Source organism: Rattus norvegicus, chromosome X (assembly GCF_021556685.1).
Source record: "Rattus norvegicus strain SHRSP/BbbUtx chromosome X, alternate assembly SHRSP_T2T, whole genome shotgun sequence".
Lineage (NCBI taxonomy): Eukaryota > Metazoa > Chordata > Mammalia > Rodentia > Muridae > Rattus > Rattus norvegicus.
Window position 1 is genome coordinate 42,393,744 of NC_141554.1, and position 23,912 is coordinate 42,417,655.

The 23,912-nt window shown below is 37.0% G+C and overlaps 1 protein-coding gene across 1 annotated transcript in view; it reads right to left on the minus strand.

Annotated features, from left to right (window-relative positions):
- The window catches only part of Map3k15 (mitogen-activated protein kinase kinase kinase 15), a 145,199-nt gene that overhangs the window by 62,900 nt on the left and 58,387 nt on the right, over nt 1-23,912 (minus strand). The window contains exons 4-6 of the mRNA XM_087600969.1: nt 23,254-23,447; nt 20,072-20,240; nt 17,897-18,003 (exon numbers count right to left, since the gene is read on the minus strand). Coding sequence (XP_087457095.1) covers nt 17,897-18,003; nt 20,072-20,240; nt 23,254-23,447 — 470 coding nt within the window. The remainder of the gene's footprint in view (nt 1-17,896; nt 18,004-20,071; nt 20,241-23,253; nt 23,448-23,912) is intronic.

Here is a 23,912-nt window from a genome sequence, read left to right on the forward strand (position 1 = left end):
AGCCATTAGTTAATTTACTCCATTCAACAAATTTTTATGGAACACTTCCATATGGGTGACACAGTGACCTTAGGCATTGGGTATCAGTAGCTTAGTATATACCATGGCATAGTCCCTCCTGAGATTTAGAGTCTAATGGGAGAGATGTTAAGTATTAGACAAATAAACACACAGATGTATCACTTTCTGATTTAATACTAGCCTTCACAAAGGATTGCTTAAACTAGATACTAAAGGATGACCGACCACAGTCAGTCAAGTAAGTGATGACAGAAAGCATTCCCAGCAGAGGAAGAGCACATGCAAGCATCCACAGGTATCAATAGCCTGCTGTTCCCCACATGGAGGACCAGGCAGAAGGAAGTGGATCAGAGGTGGAAGCAGACCACATGGGGCTATGTTTGGTGCTCTTCTGAAAAGCTGCTCAAAAGCTCAGCCAAACCAAGAGACACGTATCTAGAGGAACTCAGAAGATTTTGTCCAAATGTCACCTTTTATTCTATATGGCTTTTCAAGATTAGCTCCTTCCACCATGTTTTTTCCCTAAATACCCAAGGAGCAAGCTAGTTCTATGTAGGCATGAACCACCCATTTGGCACTTCCTTAATTCCCATAAATGTAAGAAAGTTGCCACATGGGCAGTTGGATCTTTCATGTTTTCAAATTGATTTTCTGTGCATTCTGGATGTTCAGGATATAGTCCCATAATCCCTGACTGCTAGAAACTCACAACTTACTTTCGTCTGATTTGCTAGGCAACACTTCTTAAAAGCACAAAATGCATTCTTGCTAATTTAATTCTTCCGTACGAGTGGATAACAAGTTGGGCATGGTGGTACATGCCTTTAATCCTAGCACTCACACTTGGGAAGCAGAAGCAGACAGAACTCTGTGAGTTCGAGGCCAGCCTGGTCTACAAAGTGATTCCAGGACAGCCAGGGTCTGTTATAGAGAGAAACACTGTTTTGAAAAACCAAACCAAACCAAACTAACAAAAAAACAAAAACAAAAACAAAAACAAAAAAACAAAAAACAAAAAACCCAGTGAGTAACGAGTAATTTTTTAAATATTAAGTTTTGGGGCTTGAGAGATAGCTTATTGCTTAAAAGCACTTGCTGTTCTTCCAGAAGACCTGGGTTCAATTCTCAGCATCTATATGTTGGGTCACCATTGCCCATGATTCTGATTCAAAGGGATCTAATGTCCTTTTCTGGTCTACATATATATTAGGCATTCATGTGGTGCACAGACATACATGCAGAAAAAACACCCATAGACATAAACATTCATCAAAATATAAATAAAATTTAACAAATGTTGACAGTTTCAAATATATATACATATACATATATATACACCTGTATAATAAAACTAATTGTTGTATGTTCAGTGCTGTGATCCTCTACCATCCCCCCTTTTCTTTCCTTCTGAATTCTTAGTTTTCTGCTATTTCTTAGTTTTACTAAATAGTGCATTGTCAAATTGCTTTCAAATATTTGTTTACTATACATAGATTAGTCTCAAATATTGGTCAGATGAGCTTATTTCAGAGGGCAGCAGTTACTGGAGAGAACTGTAACCATCCAAAGTGTTTGAGAGTAAGTGATTTTGAGTACTCAGCTATAGATGGGATAGATATTTCAATCCTTACCTAAGGGAACATCTCAGAAGAGCAGGGTGGAAATAATTTAAGAGCTAGAAGATGGGAATGTGCTATGAAATGCTGTTCTCTGGACATGACTTGGTTGTTATACACATGAACTCACAGCAGTTGTGGTTACCAGAATAAGACCTACAGAAAATCAAGTCATATGAAAATTTCAACATGATGTGTGTTGGGGGGCTGGGGGCTATTGGCAGATGATGGCCTCTGAGGGAAGAAAAGTCACTTTTCTTTAGGGTTGGGTAGTCACTGGGAGGTAGCCTGTGACCCAGTGAATGATCATACACCCATGCACATATGGACAACACAAATTGGACTCAGTGTGTTATTTTATAAAGAGGACATAAATTGGGGTAGGAGATGTGTCTCTGAAAAGCCTAGGGAAGTTTCATGGAGGAGTAGGGGATGGATATGATCAAAATACATTTTATACATGTATGTTCTAAAGAACAAATAAAATTATTAAAAGAGGAATTTTTCTCATTTCAGAAGGTCCTTTGATAGTTAGCATTGATGTTTCATTTGGATCAATGACAAAGCCAACAATCTCCATCTGTTCATAAATGAGAGGAACTGGGGTGGTTCTCTCATAATAGTGACTCCTACGTTGCTCTCAGGAGAAGCTCCATGGATGTGTACATAATCCAGAGATGCACCACTAAAAGCTTTCTGGGTACTCATTTATCAGAAAGTCAAACAAAACATTTTTTTGAGATGTGTTTTTCCTATGTTGCTCAGGCAGTCTCAAGCTCCTAGGCTCAAAAGATCCACATGCCTCAGCATTTTAGTAGCTGGGACAACAGCCACGTGACAGTGCACCCAGGTTCAAACCACTTTTGAATAGAGAAATATCATATCCTAGCAACAATCTTCACTTGAGGAGGGGGCAGGTGGGAAGAATTGGAAGGGTAAGAGGGAGATGGAGGTGTAGAAATTATGTGAGAAAATCTCAAAAATTTTATACATATATATTTTAGAAAAAGAAGAGAACACATATAGGAAATCCCTTTTTAGTTTTAATGTTATAACTAAGTTAAAATTTATCTTAGAAATGTAAGACATCAGCTATCATCTTTTTTATCAGCTATCATCTTAACATTTAATAATTTAGCCATTATTATATACAGAACAGCTAACCTAGATATTGAATGTTACTATTTATTGATCTTGTATCTCCTTTAATTTTCACCATGCAAAAGAAAACTATCAGAGATATTTGAGCAACATTAATCTATCATTTTACATTTGCTACAGCCTTAATGACACTTGACATTCTTGATATGATTTAATGATTCTAAGACTACTCTTAAAAACTAAATTCATAGCAATTAGTCTGACAAGGATTTACAATGTACATTACCCAGAGGCATCCTAGACAATGACGTTTTTATGCCCTGCTATTTCAGTTACCCTAAGTATTACACAATAAAATAATTGTTTAAGAAAAGTCTTCAATAGAATATAACATCAATACCTCTCATATCAATTACCGTCACCCATGTAAACATTTCACACTTGATCTTAGCCAAAAGGCTGAAAAGTGATCATGTAAACAGCTCAAATATTTCTGGTTTCTCCCACAGAGCAGAATAAACCACTATAATAAACTAGAATGAAATGACTTCCATAACTCTGCAAAAAATATAATGTAGGAAGAAGTGTATTTTAAGAAGAAACCCAGAGGAAAATAGGAGGCACTGATGATGTAAAAATCAACTCCAGCAGACACACAGAGCCCTGCCCTTATCTCCCAGCACTCATCTCCACAGACTTGCCAGCACCTTGATGGCAGCTGCTACTGCCACTTCAGAGTAGTCTATAAGCAATGACGGTGGGATTTGGTAGGCAAGCTGACAGCTGCCTCTCCTTTAGGTAAGACAAAATACAGTTTGTTCTAATTAGAACAGAGCCCTGGTTTTCTACTTCTTCACATGTCCTCCATGCCTATGGCATTTCTGGTTTCCCTGTCACACTGTCTCTCTTATTCTTCTGAAGCATCCTATCTATGATTACCTCCCAAATAAATTGTGTGCAGCCGTTTTGTTTTTATTTTTGTATTTTGCTATTTGTTTGCTTGTTTGTTTTGTTTTTTCTAGAGGTTGCTTCTGGGAGAGAATGTAGACTATGACTTTGTAGTATATAGAACTGTTTGCTTTTAACCTTTACTTCTCCCTCATCCCTCTCTCAAGAGGGTCTCATGTATTCCAGACTATCCTTGAGCTTACTACTATATGGCCAAGGAAGACCCTGAACTTCTGGGCTTACCATACCTGCTTTACATGGTACTGGGGAATGAAACCCAGGGCATTGCTCATAGTGGGAAAATACCAACTGAACTACTGCCAGAGCCTTAGAATTCTTACTAAGGAAAATCCTATTATCAACCTGAAATTGCTTCTAAATTCACAAGGAGCAAAAATAACAAAACAGGATGGAGACTAATCAAAGGGAGAGAATAAATAATTTGAGGAAAGTTTAGCATTTAGGAGTAAAATAAATTATAAATATGTCTTTTAGCTAGCCAATGTTTTGACAAAATATTGTTTAAACAAAACATTCATGAATACAATGTGTTATTTGAAACATATGGAGCATGCCGCATTCTCCCCAAGTGGTGACAGAACTGAGTTTCTATCTATGATTAGGGACTGAGACTGCCGACAGGAGAAAGGGTCCACTATAAAGGAAAGGACTCTAAAAATCTAGGATTATTTAATAAAATTTGCTGCTTTATGTTACAAACTCATAGAATTTTTTAAAAGAAAAAATAAAATTCAAAGACAATCTGACACAACTCTTTTTGTTGTTGTTTTGTTTTAAAGAGAACTAATGCATTCAACAAAGGTGGTGAATCGTTAAAAGAAGTTAGCACTTGGCTCATATGGATGCCCTGTTTAATCTTCAGCAACACCCTAGTTACACAGAACAAAGTGTAAATCCTTCATAAGTATGTAGTCCTCACTCTAGAACCAACTTTCCTCATCAACCACGTATTTCTGTCGTAAATGATCCCTTCATTCAGATTGAACTAAACTGATCAATACAGTTGAATTCCACCATTCCTCTTGTTGATATTAACTACTGAAATACTTGGGGTAGTGCCAGATGACCTTGCAACTGTGCACTGAGTACAACCAATAGGCTGGTATCTAACTTATGTCCCATCCTCCTTTTTACATTTCTATTATACTCACTAATTGTGTGTGGATGCAGGTATGTAAATATATCACAGCATCTATGTGGAGGTCACATTGTAGGACTCAACTTTCTTTTACCATTATGTGGGTTCAGGGGATTGAACTCATATGGTCAGGTTTGCAGCCAATACCTTTACATGCTGAGTCATCTCACTGTCCCTCTCCTTTTATCTTTATCTTAATGAGGTTCTAATTCCTGAGAAGTCATATGACTTGCCCAGGTAGACAGCAACAAAGTAGAGATGGAATACAGTAACTCCCAAATATATTTTCTACCACACAAATACCTTTCTGGGCAGTTCCCATAACACAGAAATAATAGTTTCTTCTTCATATTGCTTTAGTGACGGCTGTCATATACTAGAAATATTTTACACGCACGCACGCATGCGCGCGCGCACACACACAGACACACAGACACAGACACAGACACAGACACACACACACACACACACACACACACACACACACACACACAGAGGCACTGAAGGCTTCTGTAAAGTACTACCTGAAACTATGATACTGACAGTATTGAGCCCAAAATGTAAACTGTTATCCTTGGACTCAGACGGGAGATGTATATGGTTGATTTGGAGGTCCTTGGGTCCCTTTAGAAAGTTTTCCTGAGAAATCTGAGAAACCTGCTTCCCTGTTTCCTTCTGATCATAAGCCCCACTTCAGGGGCAATAGCAAAAGAAATTGATGCATATAAAATCCCTTAAAATACATTCTGAGACATAAAAGAGGCTGAACCTACTGGATATTTGAAAGGATTAGAAGTTGTGGCTTTTTGAAGTATGTATGGCTTTGTTGAAGGAAGTGTGTCACCGGAGGTGAGCTTTGAGGTTTCAAAAGCCCATGCTAAGCCCAGTCTATCAGTGTGTGTCTGCCTGCCTGTCTGCCTGCCTGCTCTGGTGCCTGCCTATATGCCACTAGGTTCCCCACTACGACAATGGACTGAACACCTGAAACTATAAGCAAATGCTTTCTCTGGTATTAGTTACCTTAGGCATGGTGTCTCTTTACTGCAATAGAATGGTGACTAAGACAAATGGTTAATGACTACTGGTTTAATTTTTGACAAAATGCATTATAAATATTGTCCTAGCTCTTAAATAATATCTGAATCTGGTAGTTGAAGCATCAATGAAGACTGAGAATGCTGTGTCATTGGAATTTTCTGCATATTAAACTTCAAGATGAAAGATTTGTTAAATCAAAGGTAAAGGTAAATATCATATTTTCTTTCATATGTAGGATCTAGATTTAAATATATATTTGTGACATGAAAGCAAGATACCAGGAGAGGAAATAGACCAGCAGGGGGGAGGACAAGGAAAAATAATAGAGTAAGCAAATGCAATGTTATAAACTGAAGAATAATAAATTAGAAAATTCTGTAATTAAACCAAGTACTCTGTATGCTAATTTTTAAAAACCAATTAAAAAACCAACATTTTTTAAATGTTATAAGGAAGCCCATGATTTTAAATACTAACCTAAGATTAATTAAAAACCATGAAAAGAGGGGATTGGAAGGATGGTTCAGCAGTTATGTACATTGGCTGCTTTTCCAGAGGACCCAGGTTTAATTCCCAGCACCCATATGGCAGCTCACAATCATCTGGAGCTCTAATTCCAGGGGATCTAACACCTTCACACAGTACTACATGCAGGCAAAACACCAATGCACATAAATATTTTTAAAAGACCAAAAGAAAGATGTATTAACACAAAGTCTAATACATATGACTCTAATAGTATAAGGCTAAAAAAAAAACCTCTACCTTAATGCACTAGAGAAAGTGAGAAGCCATTTTTTTTCTAAAAACATACAAAAGAAAAACTTAAATACATATTCTAAATCTTATTAGAAAGACTTGTGTTGAGTAGTGAAGACAACTGCTCTTCAAAAGTCCTTTACTGGTTTTATTTAACTGTTTTGGGGCTGTACTGTCTTTGACAGAACAATGCTAACATTGTTTTAGGTTCATCATTAATTATGATATAACACTGCTGGTTTGGATTCTCCCTTGGTACATAGAAGTGCAATTAACATATTCTATCTCCTAAATACTATGCTAAAATGTCTGCTTATAACATTTTTACTTAATTTTTAGAAGCCTCCTGCATGTAAGTACAGTGTATGGCTTTATGGGTTGTAAGCAGCAGTATGGTTTTGGTTTCTCAGATTGTTCCAAAGTTAAATGTTCTCTGGGCAAGCAACAGTTGCTTAAGACATACGGATGCCTTTTCTTTTTATACTACAAATAGTTTTTCTTGTCTACTTTAAACAGTCATAATTCCTACATGCTAAGCCATTAAGTCACATGATACCATGTTGACACTGCAGTAATTTTGTACGCCACTAGTTTTACTCTCAATTTGACTTAAGAAGTGTGAATGGGGGCTGGAGAGATGGCTCTGACTGCTCTTCCAAAGGTCCTGAGTGCAAATCCCAGTAACCACATGGTGGCTCACGACCATCTGTAATGAGATCTGATGCCCTCTTCCGGTGTGTCTGAAGACAGCTACAGTGTGTATGTATGTGTGTGTGTGTGTGTGTGTGTGTGTGTGTGTGTGTGTGTATATATATACACACATACACACACATATGTATATATGTGTGTGTATGTATATGTATATGTATTCACACACACACATATATGTATACATATATATATTTAATAAATCTTAAAAAAAAAGAAGTGTGAATGGGAGAATAAATGAAGGCAGGAGGACTGAACTTCAGGGAACTGCCTTCCAGATGCTACTGAGTAAACAAATACCTTCACATAGCCTATTTCATTTAATGCCCACTACCAGCATCATCAACCCAGTTTACAGATGAGCAAATTGAATTTACCTTGTCAGTAAATTGTCATTCAAATGTCAAAGTAGGTACTCTTTCCATATCTTGAAAATCTTCCCTATAGACCAGTGCATTCAACCAGCATAGTGGACCATTTGTCAATGTCTGGACACATTTTAAATTGTTACATTTAGAAGCAGAAAGTTTCTTGGCATCTAGTAGATAAATACCAGGGAGAGGTCCAATTACATAGAATTATTGGGCCCCAATGTCAATCACACCAAGATTGGGACACATGTTGTAACTAACTTTGAAATTATCATACTACTCTTTTTTCCTTCCAATATTGATATTCAAATAAACCCTTATTCAAAGTAGTTCTTATTCAAAGTAGTTGTCTTACATGAAAGCAGAGGAGGGACTACTGGGGTATGGGAAGATCAACAACTACTTTGTATGATAATTAAAAATCAGCTATCTTAGAGAGCATGTGCCTGTACCAACAATACTCTGTACTAACAACACAGTGATAAACTTCTTATAAATTTTCTCCAGAGCTGAAGGTAGTAATTGGTGGCAATCCTGCATTCTGTTAATAGTTTTTGGTATTTTAAAGCGATCAGAAGTTATCACTCAAATTGGTAAAGTTATGAAAGATCAAACTACACAATGATATTACTAGGCATAACTAAGTACTCATTTCATGTCATAACCAATCCAGGTAATTTAGGTTAAGTATCCCTAATCTAAACAGACAAAAATTTTAAGAGTATCCTATTTGGACATTTGAATTTCAGATTTCTAAAATAAGAAAAGGAATTATATATATGGATGTTTTTCTTTTATATATATGTTTGTGTGTGCACCATGTATGCAGTATCCATGAATAGCATAAGAGGCATCAGATCCTCTGAGACTAGACTGTTCGGAGCCATGTGGGTGCTGGAAATCAAACCCAGGTTCTCTGGAAGAGCAGCTTAGTCAGTGCTCTTAACTGCTGGACCATCTCTCCAACCGCAGATTTTTTTTTTAGTTACTTATTTTATTTATTTACATTCCTAATGCTGCCCCCTTTCCGGTCCCTCCTCTCAAAGTTCTTCACCCCATTCTCCCTCCCTTTTGCCTCTGAGAAGATGCTCCCCTCTTCTCCCTGGCATCCCCCTTCTCTGAGGCTTTTGGTTGTTTCTTAGTCTCTGGGAGCTCCCAAGGCTCAGGGTTAGCTGACACTGTGGATCTTTCAATGGGGTTGCCATCCCCTTCAGCTCCTTCACTTCTTCCCCCAACTCTTTCATAGAGGTTCACAACATTTTCAGATTTTTTGATGAGGGATGTTAAACTGGTAAAGTCTATACATACTGTAAAATCTGGAGGGAAAATCCCTAAAAGTGAAAATACTCTTAGTCCCAAACATTTCAAGTAAGAAATACCTTTTAAATTAAGCTTTTAAAACTCCTTTCTTGCTTACTTTGAGATAGGATTTCATATAACTCAAGCTGGCCTTCAAACTCAGATTTGTCTCTCTGAAAAATCCACTAATTTATATTAATTTTCTGTGTTTCTTGTGACTTGGCCTTTGGACAGTTCTAGAGGCAAAACAAAACAAAACAAACAAAAAACCCTTCCTGTCTGGTATCATAACACTCTGAATTGAGGAAACACTGTGGAATGCAGATTATTTTACTACAATTGCTTTGAAGAGAATGGGTTTGCTTATTTGTGTAAAGTCAAATGTGTATGTTCATGTAATGTACACATGTGATCCTTTTTTTTCTTTTTTTCATTTCTTTTATTGGATATTTTTTATTTACATTTCAAATGTCATTCCCTTTCCCAGTTTCCCGGACATAAGCCCCTATCCTATCCCCCTCCCTTCTTGCCCATTACCATTATTTATCTTTCATTAGCTCACTTCCCTTTCACAAATTTCTGTTGAGATATAAATGACTCAGTAAATAAAGGAGGACAAACAGGAGGGACAAAAAGGAAACAAAACAGGATGATACGGCAGGTTTGAAGTGGCCAGTGAGAAGCAGTATAATCAGACAGAAAGGGCAAATAGATTGCAAAAATAAAACCTGTATGATTGGCAAGGCTGCTCTGCAGAAGGAAGCACGGTAATTCATTTTCTCAAGAGACTAATGCAGCAAGATTTTTGTTCACTGTAGCAGGATTCACAATAGCCAAGAGGCAAAGGTATCCTAAATATCCATCAAAGAATGAATGGATAGGCAACATGTGGGTTATCCATACAATGAAATCTTACTCAGGCTTTAAAAGGAAGAAACTTCTGATACATAGCACAATGGTTATGGGCCTTGTTTACACTAAGGCAAATAAGTCAGCCACAGAACACTACACCTGCATAAGATGTTGAAAGTGGTCCAGTTCATAGAAAAAATGGTGGTTACTATGTGCTCAAGTCAGGGGAAAATAGAGTTGAAATGTAAATACACAGCTTCTACTTGGGAGGTGAAAAAGTTCTAGAGATCTGATTTACAACAGTGAAAATGTATTTAATACTACTGCATCAAATTTTAGATTACATGTTTTTAACCACAATAAGAAACATTTGTTTCTTAACGCAAGTATCTATTATGAAATACGAACATTCAGCTACCAGCTAATACTCTCAGTTACATATGTCAACCAAGCAACATAAAGAGATTGTCCAACAATTTCAAGTGGAATCTCATGGTTTGTTTTGGTAGTTCTGCAGACACACAAAATATAAGTTAAAGCAATTTGAAATTAATATAATTAATTATGCCACAATATTACTACCTTTGCTTTTAAGACTAGTATTACACATCACGCTATGTTAAAATAATATGGTATGGACCTAGGTCATATTGACCAGCTATTAATTTTGTACCTTTACCTTTTTCTTTATCCTCCCTAAAATAAAAAGCAATAATAAACATTTCTCATTGCTTTATGGTAGCTGAAGACAATGTACTATAATAATTGGAAGACAGCATTTTCCAACTTATGACGAACATGTAATACAGAGTGGCTACTTATATAATCATAGAAAGGAGATGGTTACACTGAATAGTAAATATACACAGAACTGATGAAAGGAGGCTATGGCTACTCCAGAGAAGACAAGCCCACATGATCTCAAAGACAAAGTGTCCTTTCACTTAAACAGCCTCTGGAGATCCCAGAAGCTGGGGTTTGGATGGCTCTGAACAAGGTTAGTGTCTCTCTGTTATGTGTCAGATTGAATTACTGTCATCAATTATCCCATTCCTCCATTTCCAGGGACAACAACCAAAGTGGAAAGATCTGCCCTGAATGTGGACTCAGAATAAAAGAGGGAAATCAGTCTATCATACAGCACATGCAAGCTCCATTTCTTCCCCCGACAATCAGGTCTGTTGCTGCTACCTCAATTGCCTGTGGTCATTAGACCCTGGTTCGTTAGCCTTACAACATAGATTCACATCAGCAACCCTACAAGAACTTCCATACCTATAGTCTTGGACTAGAGATGTAACCCTGGTTTCTCTTATTCTACTGAGGCTTCTAGCTATAAACTGAAAAACTACTAGGTTCTCAACTTTCCATTGTGGTATAAATGGCCATTGTTGAACTATGTAGCTTTCAAATGTATAAGCCATGTATTAAATTTTCCTTTATAATTATGCATGATTTGTAATATACATACACATATATAGAAACACATACGCACATACATAACCTATTGGCTCTTTTCCTGTAGAGATCACTGACAAATACAGGTTTTGGTGCTAGTAGTGGTGCTGTAACTATGGGTTTACCCGATAACATGGTTCAGAAAAAACTGGCTTCCTTACGAGTTTCAGAACATTTGGAGATATAAGATAGAGAAGTTGTAACCAAAGTTTGGTGGGTGATTCTGGTGAGAGCACAGAAGACCAAAAGATTAATTAAAATACAGACAGTAAAGATATGCTTATGAGATCTCAGACAGAAACAAGACTACCTGGAATTAGACTATAGATTATTCACGTTATATCACGACAAAGAACCTATCTACAGTGTATTGAGATTTTATAGGAGGATGAATTTAAAGGTGATAGACTGGGCTAGAGAGATGGCTTGCTGGTCAAGAGTACCTGCTGCTCTTCCAGGGACTTGGGTTCAATTTACCTGTACCCACATATTGGCTCACAAACTCTTAACTCTAATTTCAGGAGATGCAATACCCTTTTCTGGCCTCTACAGGTACTGGCATACAAGATCTATATAAACATACATGTGTGAAAAACACTCATATGTAAAAAAAATAAAATTAACTAAAAAATAAAAGTCATAAACTACAAAATGAAAGTTCAAGGGAACCAGACATTCAGATTGTGGCATCTATATTGCTGCTTGATTTTAGTCAAGTTTATAGTGAAAACTTTAAGCAGAAAAGTTTGGATATTTTATAACTTGTTCAGAAAAGCAGCAGCTAGCTTCTGGGCAGGGGAAATAATAGCTGTTGAATAGATTTGGTCCATTAAAATAAACCAAGTATTTTGCATCAGGACAATAGGAAAGACACCTTGACTATCTTCAGGAATGACCCCTGACCTGTCCATTGCAGGCTCAAGGGTATAAACATTAACTAAATCTGAAAGAGCTTTGCTTTAAAAAAAACCTCAGGGATCTCTGCTGGCAGAAGGCCATTTGGAAAGTGTTTCTCAATGTTCAGTCATCCCAGCACTTATAGGCCACTGAAGCCATAGTCCAAGGGGGCATGGATACTGCTTTAGCTTGCGACAGACCTTGATGGCACCCATATGATTGATTCAGTTTTAGCAAAGATACAGAAAACACAATTTATGGGGTCATGAGGCTTTACTCAGACTTCAAAAGAAAGCTTTGGAGGACAGGTAATATGTGTCAGGATCAATATCCCTGCAGGCAACACTTAGAGGGCAATGTGTAAGGCTTGCAGATAAAACTACTAGAGATATCAGAGACTTGAACATCTGAAGAAAGCTGCAGGTAGTGAGCAGGGCCAGCCCATAATATAGCCCATATAGGCTGCAGACAGCAAGGCTATAGCAGCAGGACCACTGTAACCCACCCAGGGCTCACATAATGCAGGGCATGTCATAAATACTGGACATGGATCCACAGGATTTAAGGTTTGTCCTTCTGAGTTCTAGTCTTGCTTTTGTCCTGTCCTTCTTTTCTATGGCCCCATTTCTCTTTTTGAGACTGGAAATACTTTCTCTGTGCCTCTGAATGTGAAATGTATACAGCATACGTTCTACGTTTTACAGAGGTTTACAACTAATAGTTTACCTTTAGAGTTCAGAGACTTTGGACTTGGACATTTTAACAGTGCCAGAACTTTTAGGATTATAGGGACTCCTGGAAATACATTGAATGTATTTTGTATTATGGGATGGATATGAGCTTTTATGGGTCCAGAGGTAGAATGTTAGAGTTTAGATATGACATATCCCAAATGGGGTATATGAATACTAGGGGCTTTGTTACCAGCTGATGGACTTTTGGAAATGACTGTACCTTTTTTTTTCTTCGCTTATATATATTATACTTATATAATATATATATATATACACACATATTTTATAGGTATGAGCAATTCATACTATTTCCCAGGGAACTATATATCCACATCATATTCCCATTTTTGTTAAAATGTTCGTCTTTGAATAATCAATTTGCACAATTTCCTTTTTTTAGCTTTTTTTTCATACAATGCATTTTTTTAAATTTAGAGAATACTTTATTAGTTTTTGTAATCAAACCCACGTAGATAAGACCTTACATATTTAATACAGTGTGTTACCCCTGTACAAATGGAAAAAACTTAAGTTCAACATTTCTAGACCAATATGGCTGTTAATTTCTGTACAGTGCCAACTCAACACAGTAAATGGGGATACTTTTTTCCAAAGTTGACAGCACAGCTAAAGTTTCAAAAAATTCAAATTATATATCTGTATATATATATATTTATATTTATATAAAAAGACCAATAGTAGCAGTGTGTTATGCATCAACAGCAGCAACAGCTTTTCCAGGTTCTGCAGTCATCTGAACAAAACTGTAGAGACATCCAGCACACTCCATTAAAAAAAAAAAGTAAAAAAACAAAACCCGAGAAAACAGCACAGTTCTGTTACTCTTGTGGTACCTGGCACCATTTTTTTTTTAAATTAGCTTCTCAATCATCATCTGGAAAGAAAACATTCTGAGCAACATCATTAAAAACAGCTCTGATAAAGCACGGTCACTACTACGTATCATAAAGCAGGTACAAGCTATTTTACATCCACAGAGGTATGATACAGTACTGTCCTACATCTATAATACTAGAGGATACAATTTAAAAGGCATTATTTGAGACTTGATTCTACTTTTCCAGCAGAGGGCCCAAAGGATGGTGTGACACAGCTTTGTAAAGAAACATACTCTAGACAGGGGAAATGACTGTATCTTGAGGGCTCTGACCTAGTCAATCTGTTGATAAATTCATAATATGATGACATTTTTTTGGAGGGAGTAAAACCTAGGAGATGATAGATGAAGTAAGTCGCTGGAGGCATGCTCTGAAAAGCTTTATCTTGTCTCCCTTTTTCCCTTTTCCTCCTGTCAGCTACAAAGTGAGTTTTCCTGCTCCTCTATGTGCTCCCTACCACATACCGCCTTACCACAGGTCCAAAAGTGATGGAGCTGATTATTATGGTCTAAAACTTCTGAAGGTGAGAGCCAAACCAAGTATTTCCTTCTTTAAATTATTTCTCTCAGATAACATAATGGTGATAGAAACAAAACAAAACAAAACCCCAAAAAACAAAAATCAAAAAACAACACTGTCTAGCGTAGACATCTTTCTTCTCACTAGCTAGATCTTTGGTTCGAATATTATGCCTGCAATTGTGTATATAGTAAATTCTTGTCTATAAAAACAATAACAAATACAAAATTGCTCATAAAGGATTTCACACCATTGAGAGGCTAGCAGTTTAACTGCCCAGTGGAAACTTCAAGTAGCTTTGAATGAGCTTCTAAATGCAGTGAAGTGGAAGATACCAGGAAAAGCTGGCTGGCTCAAGCCAGCTTTCCTACTGACAGGGAGCCCTTGCCATCTGAGGGTCAAACATCATTCATTTCTGCCAACCTTTAGTAACTAATTTATGGCCATGTTTTGATTCACTACATAAAAAGTAAAGGTCAACTGAAATGCAAGAAAACTCCTTTCTTTCCTTTTCTTTCTTTCTTTTTTGTCCATCATTATTTTTCTTTTATACATATGGCAGCCCTATTAAGTTCCTTAGAACTATATACAAAGCCATATCCTACTACATCTATGCTAAGAGCCAGACAAGTTTAAACAGAAACAGAAACTTTAAGACTACCCACATAAATTAAGCAATTGGAAACTCCTAGCTTATTGTGTGAAAAATAAGGTTCTCAGCACCCAAGTACCCTTGCCAGGGCTCTACAGAACCAGTGTCTGACAGGAGACAATCAGACCAGAAAGCAAAAGAAATGTTCATTTTTTTTATACCCAATACAAATTATTCTCCTTCTAGATTGGAAGCATATTTGTCTCTGAATCATCTCATACTTCCATAGCCACCTTTAGATGTCAATTTTCCACTTCACACCCTGTTTTATTCTTTCATGTCTTTGAGAGGTCAATAATCAATTATTTTATCCATTATTTGACAGTGGGTACTCTCTGATGTACCTAGTTGAAAAGATAGCAACAAGCAACTTACATGGCTCCCAGTTCTTATGTAGAAAGTTAATTTTATTTTTTTTCCGGAGCTGGGGACCGAACCTAGGGCCTTGCGTAAGCGCTCTACCACTGAGCTAAATCCCCAACCCCGCAAGTTAATTTTATAGTACTTACAGTACATAAGAAATTTCCCCAAAATTTTCACAAGTCATAACACATTTAATTCTTTTATATCGATAATCAATCATATAGAGTCACATGTTACTAAAATTGGACCACACTACATCAAGAGAATAGGATTATTACAGTTTGTTTTCTCAGGTTTAATGAAGGCTGGCCTTCATTTTTAAGATGCTCTCCCTACTTTGGGGTGTGTGTGTGTGTGTGTGTGTGTGTGTGTGTGTGTGTGTGTATCTGACAGATAGATAGACAGATAGATAGATAGATAGATAGATAGATAGATAGATACATTGATAAACATGCAAAGAAATATTTACAGAAGCATCTGTTTTAACATTCTAAATCTGGAGCATTCTAAATGGCCATCATCAGTAAACTGAATAAATAATGACGTAGCTATAAAATGGAATATTCTACAGCAACAAAAAAACAAGCTAGTGATATATACAATGGCATATATGAGTATTATTAACATACCATTGAAATCCTGAAGCCAAATAGATATATTGTTTGATTTTATTTATATGAAGTTGGGGATAAGAAAAAATAATCTATGGGGATGGAGGTTGCAACACTGGTTGCCTTTGAAAAGGTAGAGGTTGTAGATAATGTGGAACAGGAAACTTTTAGGTATTTTTTTTAGTTTGGTAGTGGTATTGTTTAGATGTGTGTATTAATTTCTCAAACTCATCAAATTATGTATTTAAGATCAATACATTTTCACTGATCGCAAATTTTATCTTGATTTAAGAGACATGTGACCTTTCATGGGTTAGAAGATTCTGGGAAAACATGGGTTCCTGTTTTGTTGCTGTCTTAAAGATGCTGCCAGTGGCATTTTAACAATCTAAAGCTTAATCCAGCTACTAAAAATGTATAGCCTCTGAAACTGGGAAACAAGATACATTAATTCTCAGATCATTCTGAACACTATTTCCTTTTTTTAAAAAGATTTATTTATTATATATAAGTACACTGTAGCTGTCTTCAGACACACCAGAAGAGGGCATCAGATCTCATTACAGATGGGTGTGAGCCACCATGTGGTTGCTGGGAATTGAACTTAGGACCTCTGGAAGAGCAGCCAGTGCTCTTAACCACTGAGCCATCTCTCCAGCCCCCTGAACACTATTTCATATATTCATTATTTGAAGGCATCATTCATTGGTCGGAAGGTTGATGAGGATATTCTATAAGCCCCTAGCTGCATACAGCTTTAGAATACTCTTCTGTATCGATGTGACATGATTTTATAGGTAACAGCTTACTTACTGTGGACAGAAAAGAATGTACATAATTCTTAAAATATTTATTTTCCCTTATATATTATCAATAGAATAAGAAAGACAGTAGAACTAAGACATTTAGATACCTGAGATTTTGAGAGGTTGAATGTGAAACTACTTCATTATGCAAATTTACAGTAGATGTGTTTAGATGACAACTTAGCTAGAAACTACATTCTCCAATTTCACTTGTGGCAAGGTGGAAACTAAATTCACATCAATGGAATTAAGAAGTAGCAACTCACTTGTTCTGACTAATTTTATTTATGTCAACTTCTTACCAACTTGATTCAAGTTAGAGTTGTCTGAAAGGAGAGAACCTCAATTGAGAAAATGTCTCCATAAGATCAAGCTATGAGGCATTTTCTTAATTAGTGGTTGATGTGGTTGAGCCCAGCCCATTGTGTGGGTGGTGCTATTCCTGGACTTGTGGCCCTGGGTTCTATAAGAAAGCAGGCTGAACCAAGGAACAGGCAAGTCACTAAGCAACAGCCCTCCATTGCCTCTGTATTAGCTCCTGCTTCTGGGTTCCAGCCCTGTTTAAGTTCCTATCCTAAATTCCTGTAATGTTTGACAGGTCTATGGAACCTCACTGGCCAACAACTCCAAAAAGACAACACATTCCTGGCATGGGGATTTTTATTTGTTAGCCTGTGGTGTCTAGTAGAGTCATTGTTGCCCTTATTATGGAGTAATTCCATTTCAACTCCTTCTTTATGAATGTGCAAACACACCTAAGTTTATACACACATATTTATGCATACACACACACACACACACACACACACACACACACACACATAGGCATCCCCAGGCTGGCCTTGAGTTAATAGATATCTGCCTCTGGAATGCAGGGAATAAAGGCATGCACCACCACACCTGGCCCTTTAGGATTTTTTCATGTCTGATCTTAAAGTTAGACATATGTCCCAAAGGCAAAGTATCGTGCATATTTTCATACCTTTGGCAGTTAGCATATGACTTGTATCTGATGACTGTTGAAAAGACAACAGAAGAATTTAACAGATCACACATCTGCAAATCCTACACATAACCATTCTTACCTATTCAGTGCAAATGCGTAGTGAAATTTAATGTTGTGCTGATCAGCCAAGTCACATGTAGGCAGCATCTTCAATGTTTCTACAAGTTTGACCATTGCATCATAGTCCTGTTGGCAAAAGGTCTGAGTGTGAGAGAGACAGGAAACAGCTCTTTATAGATTTTTCTGAATAGTTATAAACATTAGACAGCCTCCAAATTTAAAAATAAACTGTTCTTTGCAGATAGTATTTAGTGAAGTTAACTGTAGCCTTGACAAGCACAGAGAAAAAAATATCAGAAAATATAGATGAGACAGAGCAGAGATACCTGCTACCAGAGGGCACACAAAGATCAATAGAAAATTTGTTGCATCCCGCAAAAAGAGGGCAAGTGAGCTTGGTAACAGGAAAAAGATATTGTGCTAAGTATGGGAGGGTTAATACCAGCAGCAGAACTGTGTTAAAATGAGTTGGATAAATACAAGAAAACCTAGTCACTTTCCCATGCAAATGGAGGAAACATTTTACTTCTTCATACTTTGGCTAAATTAATCAAATTAATGTAATTTAGAAATTCTCAACTACAGCACTGCTGATATTCTGGGCCTACATCTCTGGTCTGGGATGCTGTCCTGTGTATTGTTAGATGGGTAGCTGCCTCCCAACTAGAAGACACAAGTACCCCTTCTACAAGTCAGTTTTGACAAATGGAATATCTCTTCAGACAGTGCCAAATACCTGCAGGTTGAAAATTACTGTTCCAAATGCTGCATACATTACCCTAGGGTTATACTCCTACCAAGTATGTTCCATTTTAGCAGTGCCATTAACAGTTACTCTTTACCCAAGCATAGAACTACTAGTACTGCAAACTCCCTGCTAGCCATCAGCAGAGAGGATCTTCCTACAGGTATCTGACACCAGGCTTTAGACCTTGGTGCTGCAGTCTCAGAAAAGAGAAGACAATATATTCCTGGAACCTTCAGCTCTACTTTAAGCCTAAGAATTCTATAGATGTAAAATTAACAACTGAAGGCATTCAGGAAGGGAAGGGCAGAAAAAATCCAGCCACTCCAAGAAACATTTCAAGAGCTGGGTATGGTGGCATATGCCTCTAGTCACTGTATTGGGGAGTGAAAAGCAGGAGCATCTGGAGTTCAAAGTCATTCACCTACACAGCAAGTTCAAGGCCCAATGGGCTATACAAGACCCTGTCTCCAAATAACAGCAAAATCAAAACCAAAAAGAACTACTTCAAGAAAAGTCAGTCATCTTTTTTTGTTGCATAAGAGGCACCCATTATTAAAGGCACATAGCTATATTTGTTTGTCACTCAGGCCATGGGTTCCTTAGTAGCTAACTCTGTCCTTGATCCAGATCATAAATGGATAACTCCATCATTTAGGTGTACAGAACACGTACCTGCAATGTAGCTTTGCAGTATTCTACAAGGAAAGCATGTTAGACTTTGTGCTTCCAGAAGGAAGAGATACGAGACACTCTTAAAACCTGTGCAATTGGAAAGGGAATCCTCACTTTCCTTCCTATTTCCACACCTTATCACTTGGGTCTCAAAGACTTTCAGTAACTTCCGGTGCCAATTTTAGAATAACCATCTCTACTCCTTAGCTCTGTAACATAGCCCAGCTGCTGCTACTCTCACTGATGAGTGGTGGTACAAAGAAAAAGATAAATTGAAGGTTTAGTGGGAACAAGGGCAATGAAGCAAGTCAGACTATGTTTGAATCTTGACTTTACAGCACTGTGAGTTTGAGCAGGTTACTTAATTCCTTTATTTAAAATATAACAGCACAATAATGGCAAACCTAAACCAGAGGTTAGGAGGACTTAATGAATCTAGATTACAAAGAATTAGAGCATTGTCTATTATTATTATTATTATTATTATTATTATTATTATTATTATTATTATGGTTGTTGCTATTATTTTCTTAGTTTCTTCTTTTAAGAAATTCTATACAAATAGGACCTCTTGTTGCAGTGCGTGTTCCAGCTCTAAGAAGACAAATCATCTCTAAATCGTACACAATAGCCCATCACCAGGTTACACACCTATTTAGATAGAGCAGCTTCTTCATCACACTCCTAATAGAAGCATCCATACTTTGTATGAAGAATTCCTTATAACAAAGAAAAGTCAGGCATATGCTAGCCAGACCTAAGCACATTTAATACCTGGATATCACGGTAGGACAGAAGTAAGTTAATGATGATGTCTGATGTCAGAACCTCAATGTTGTCCATGCGGAATTTGATCCGAGTCAGCTCTTTTGCCAGTTCATCACCTTGGTATTTCTCTCTGGCTTTCCGGATGTCATTTAACAATGTTTCTTTATAATAAGCACTGGAGAAAGAAACAAAAACCCTTGACCATATACAGGCATCCAGGTATCCAGGACTCTCTTGATTGCTCAAACAAGCATGGTTCTCAATAACACATAAGGACCTTGGCCAATTCCTGAGCCTTCCTATACGAATAAACATAAGATGAGGTCTACCTTTTTTGCATACTGCAGAAATAAACTAGTAAGTGATAATAAAATTCAGTTTATTACAACCTTAAAATATCTTCAAAGCTGAAGTTTCAGACAGTCTATAGTATTTTCAATGGATTATCAAAAGCCAAACAAAACTCCAAAAGACATGCAAAAACTAAATACATTCATTTTAGAAACATTCTCATCTTCTAAGTGTTCCCAGTTAGTAGTAGTGAAATGGTTCCTAGGTGTAGGAGATTTGAAACTGGTGGTGTACCTTCGAGCAATCCTACAAGGGGTATAAAGAGGACATGCCAGGAAGATTACAGACAATTGTCACCCTTAGGTTTGTTATATTTTTTTTCTGCAAAATGTCTTCTAATATAAAGTAAAAATGTTCCTCTTTTGAGCATTTAAACCAAAGGGTATGTAAAAACATTTAAAACAGTGTAAATCTACCCTGAAATGTCTTCATTGCCTTTCATACAACCGATATTAATATGTGGCACTTAATTTAAGACTTGAAGAATCCTAATTTAGTTGTACAGAAGTCAACTTACAATGATGACCATAGATTGACTTAAGTATCTTATCGATTTTCCAAGTACTTTTAAATAGAGCCTGGGCATTACCAAGTAGTAATGGTATCAACCCACTAAGAGGCTGAAATTATATAAATAACCGTAAAGAATAAATTTAGGAAAGACTAAACTAAATAATAAGCTTTGTAGAAGGAAAAATAACATAAAATGAGAACAGATGGTACTTAGTCTGAATAATTATAAAATAGTGGCACATAAATGTGCATATAGTACATAGCCTGGTCCAATGTTCCTAATAAGACCTCAATTAATATTTAAAGAATAGAGTAATAGCCTACAGAAAGGTTTCTAATGTAAAAATACCACGGCACTGCTTTTACTCTATTTCCTTATTTGTCAAGTGCCATTACACTAATGGTGAGCAAATTAGTAGGTCCTGAGAGTATTTAAAATTCTGTTATTGACTGAATGAGTCATTAAGTTAGGTTACATTCACTGCCCATTCAGCAGACTATAAAGGCATCAAGGCCATTAAGGTGTTATTAGTTTGGCCTGATGAATAAAAAGTTATACTTTCAAAAGTAACTGAAAAATCACTTAAAAATAAAATATAATGGGCTGGGGATTTAGCTCAGTGGTAGAGCGCTTACCTAGGAAGCGCAAGGCCCTGGGTTCGGTCCCCAGCTCCGAAAAAAAGAACCAAAAAATAAATAAAATATAATAAGAACAGTAACTTTTATGCAAATGAAATTATGCCTGACATGTTGGAGATATCAGATACACAGTATGCAGCCATTTCTGTGTCTGCTAACCAGGCAGGATGCTCTTAATCACTGTGGACTTGAAAGTGGTTTCCAAGTACTTTCAGGCACAAGACTCAAGATAAAGATAATAAATCTGCCAGAGTTGGTACTTGGGCTAAAAATTTACCTGTCATTCCTGTTACAGAGGTTTTTAAACATAAGTACCATTAACATCCTCATTAACCACTGTCAAGCACCAGTCACAGGATAAAGTGTACCAATAGGTATTTTGAGCCTTTGGAAATTAAAACAACCCTCCCACAGTTTCTTTTCCTCCTAATACTTGGAATTAAATGAATGAGAAACAAACTTGAACCTACTTCTTAAAGACATGATTCCTCCGTCAGATTTAAGCTATGCACCTCTTCATTTGACCTAAAAACATGCTATTAGGAGAGGTTTCTCTCTAAATTCCACTACAAATTTTTCCTTTGAAGTAAAATAATAGCCAGAAAGGTGTCAAAGTACCCCTTATTTGTTTTCTGTTGCCAAAGTACCCCTTATTTGTTTTCTGTTGCTGCCATTAGGGTTTTGAGACTTCTTCCCCATTAAAGTCTGCATCCCAAGGAAAGGCAAGAGGAGAGAAAAGGTGAGAGTTGTTACTAAGTGTGTCTTTCATGCAGCACTTTGATGGTAACCCTCCACAGTTCAGGGTGCCATGATCTGAGCCAAAGTATGACACGTGTTCCTTGACATTTCATTACAAGTCAGTTCTGCCAGTCCTTTGGATTCTCATTTGTTCTGGAAGAACAAATCCTTCTTATGACACAACTTACAGGAATAAATCCTTTAAATTGGCTGTGAGCAAAACAATGAGGATCCTCTAGTTAAGAATAATTTTCTGCCTTTAATTTTTCAACTAACAATACCAAAGGTATGGCTTATTGATCATTAAGGTACAAAAAGAGGCAGTGATTTCTCCAAGACTATCCAGTGAGCAATCATCTAAGTCAGGATTCATACTCAAACCTGTCCACCTCTGAGTGGACACCATACCCTATGACGTCAATCTATGGATAACATGCCACAGGACATCCTGAGGTCAGGTTGGTTGAAGCTTGACTCAATGCATGCTTATAGCAAAAAACTTAAGGTCAGAATGACCTTGCTTTGGCATTTTCAGAACCTGAATAACTGAAAGTATAAAGTTATATTCAGTAATTATCTAAAAACACAGAATCTTAAGAGTTGAAAAAGCTCTAACAACAATCATGGAGTTAAGTTTCCCATTTTCTGAAGGAAAAAAGAGTCACAAAGAAGAGTTACAAATCAAGGTCACATAGGGAACTATGGCTAGCCTCAGGCCCAATTCTGACCATCTAAACTTCAGTTCTCTTTTCTTCTGGCTTCATCTTAGGAACAGCTTAGTGAGGAACTGAGGGACTGATGAACTCCAGGACAACTAAGCGGACAGCCAATGAACCCTATTCTCTAGGTATCCTGGTCACTTCAAAGTATACCTCAAACCGCATTCCTGAAAGTTGAAGGGAATTTCCACAAGACTCTCAGGATTTTTAATGTCTGATAGAAATTACCATGAAGTCACACGAATATCCTTAAGGAGGGTAGTGAACCTGTCCACCAGGGGCATACACAGTGGGCCTAGGATGGTGTCCCAGTTAGGCTGCATGTACTCCGAGGCTCTCCTTTGGGCATCACTCTCACAGCAAAAATAATCAGCACACGGTGTCACAGTGTAGGGGATGAAATAATAATTTCCGCTAGATGCCTGTAAAAAAATAAAACAAAAAGTGTTTCAGAAAGCAAGTGATACAGAAGTACATAGCTATGGCCCTTAGCTGTATGCCTGGTAGGATAGGGAAGGAGAAAGGTGTGCAATATGGACAGCACTTTGTGTGATACCATTACAAATCTATTAGGCTCAAAACAGAAAACACTCAATTTCAAATTGCTACTAGTTTGCCTCTGAATTTCATTGGCAAAAATGTTAAAGAGGTTTAAGTTTTAGAAACCATATAAGCTCGTCATCTGTCCTGCAAACCACAAAGACCTTGGATCCCTCAAAAATCAAAGATTATCAATTGGCATATTGGTTTTTAGTGTAAATTAAAAGCCCACATTATTTGATGATTTAATACAGGGGTATTAATTTTTGTGAGTAAAAACGGTTTTATGAGAATCACATATTGATACATATGATTATTTTCAAATATTTTGTGAAAAAATCTGAAAT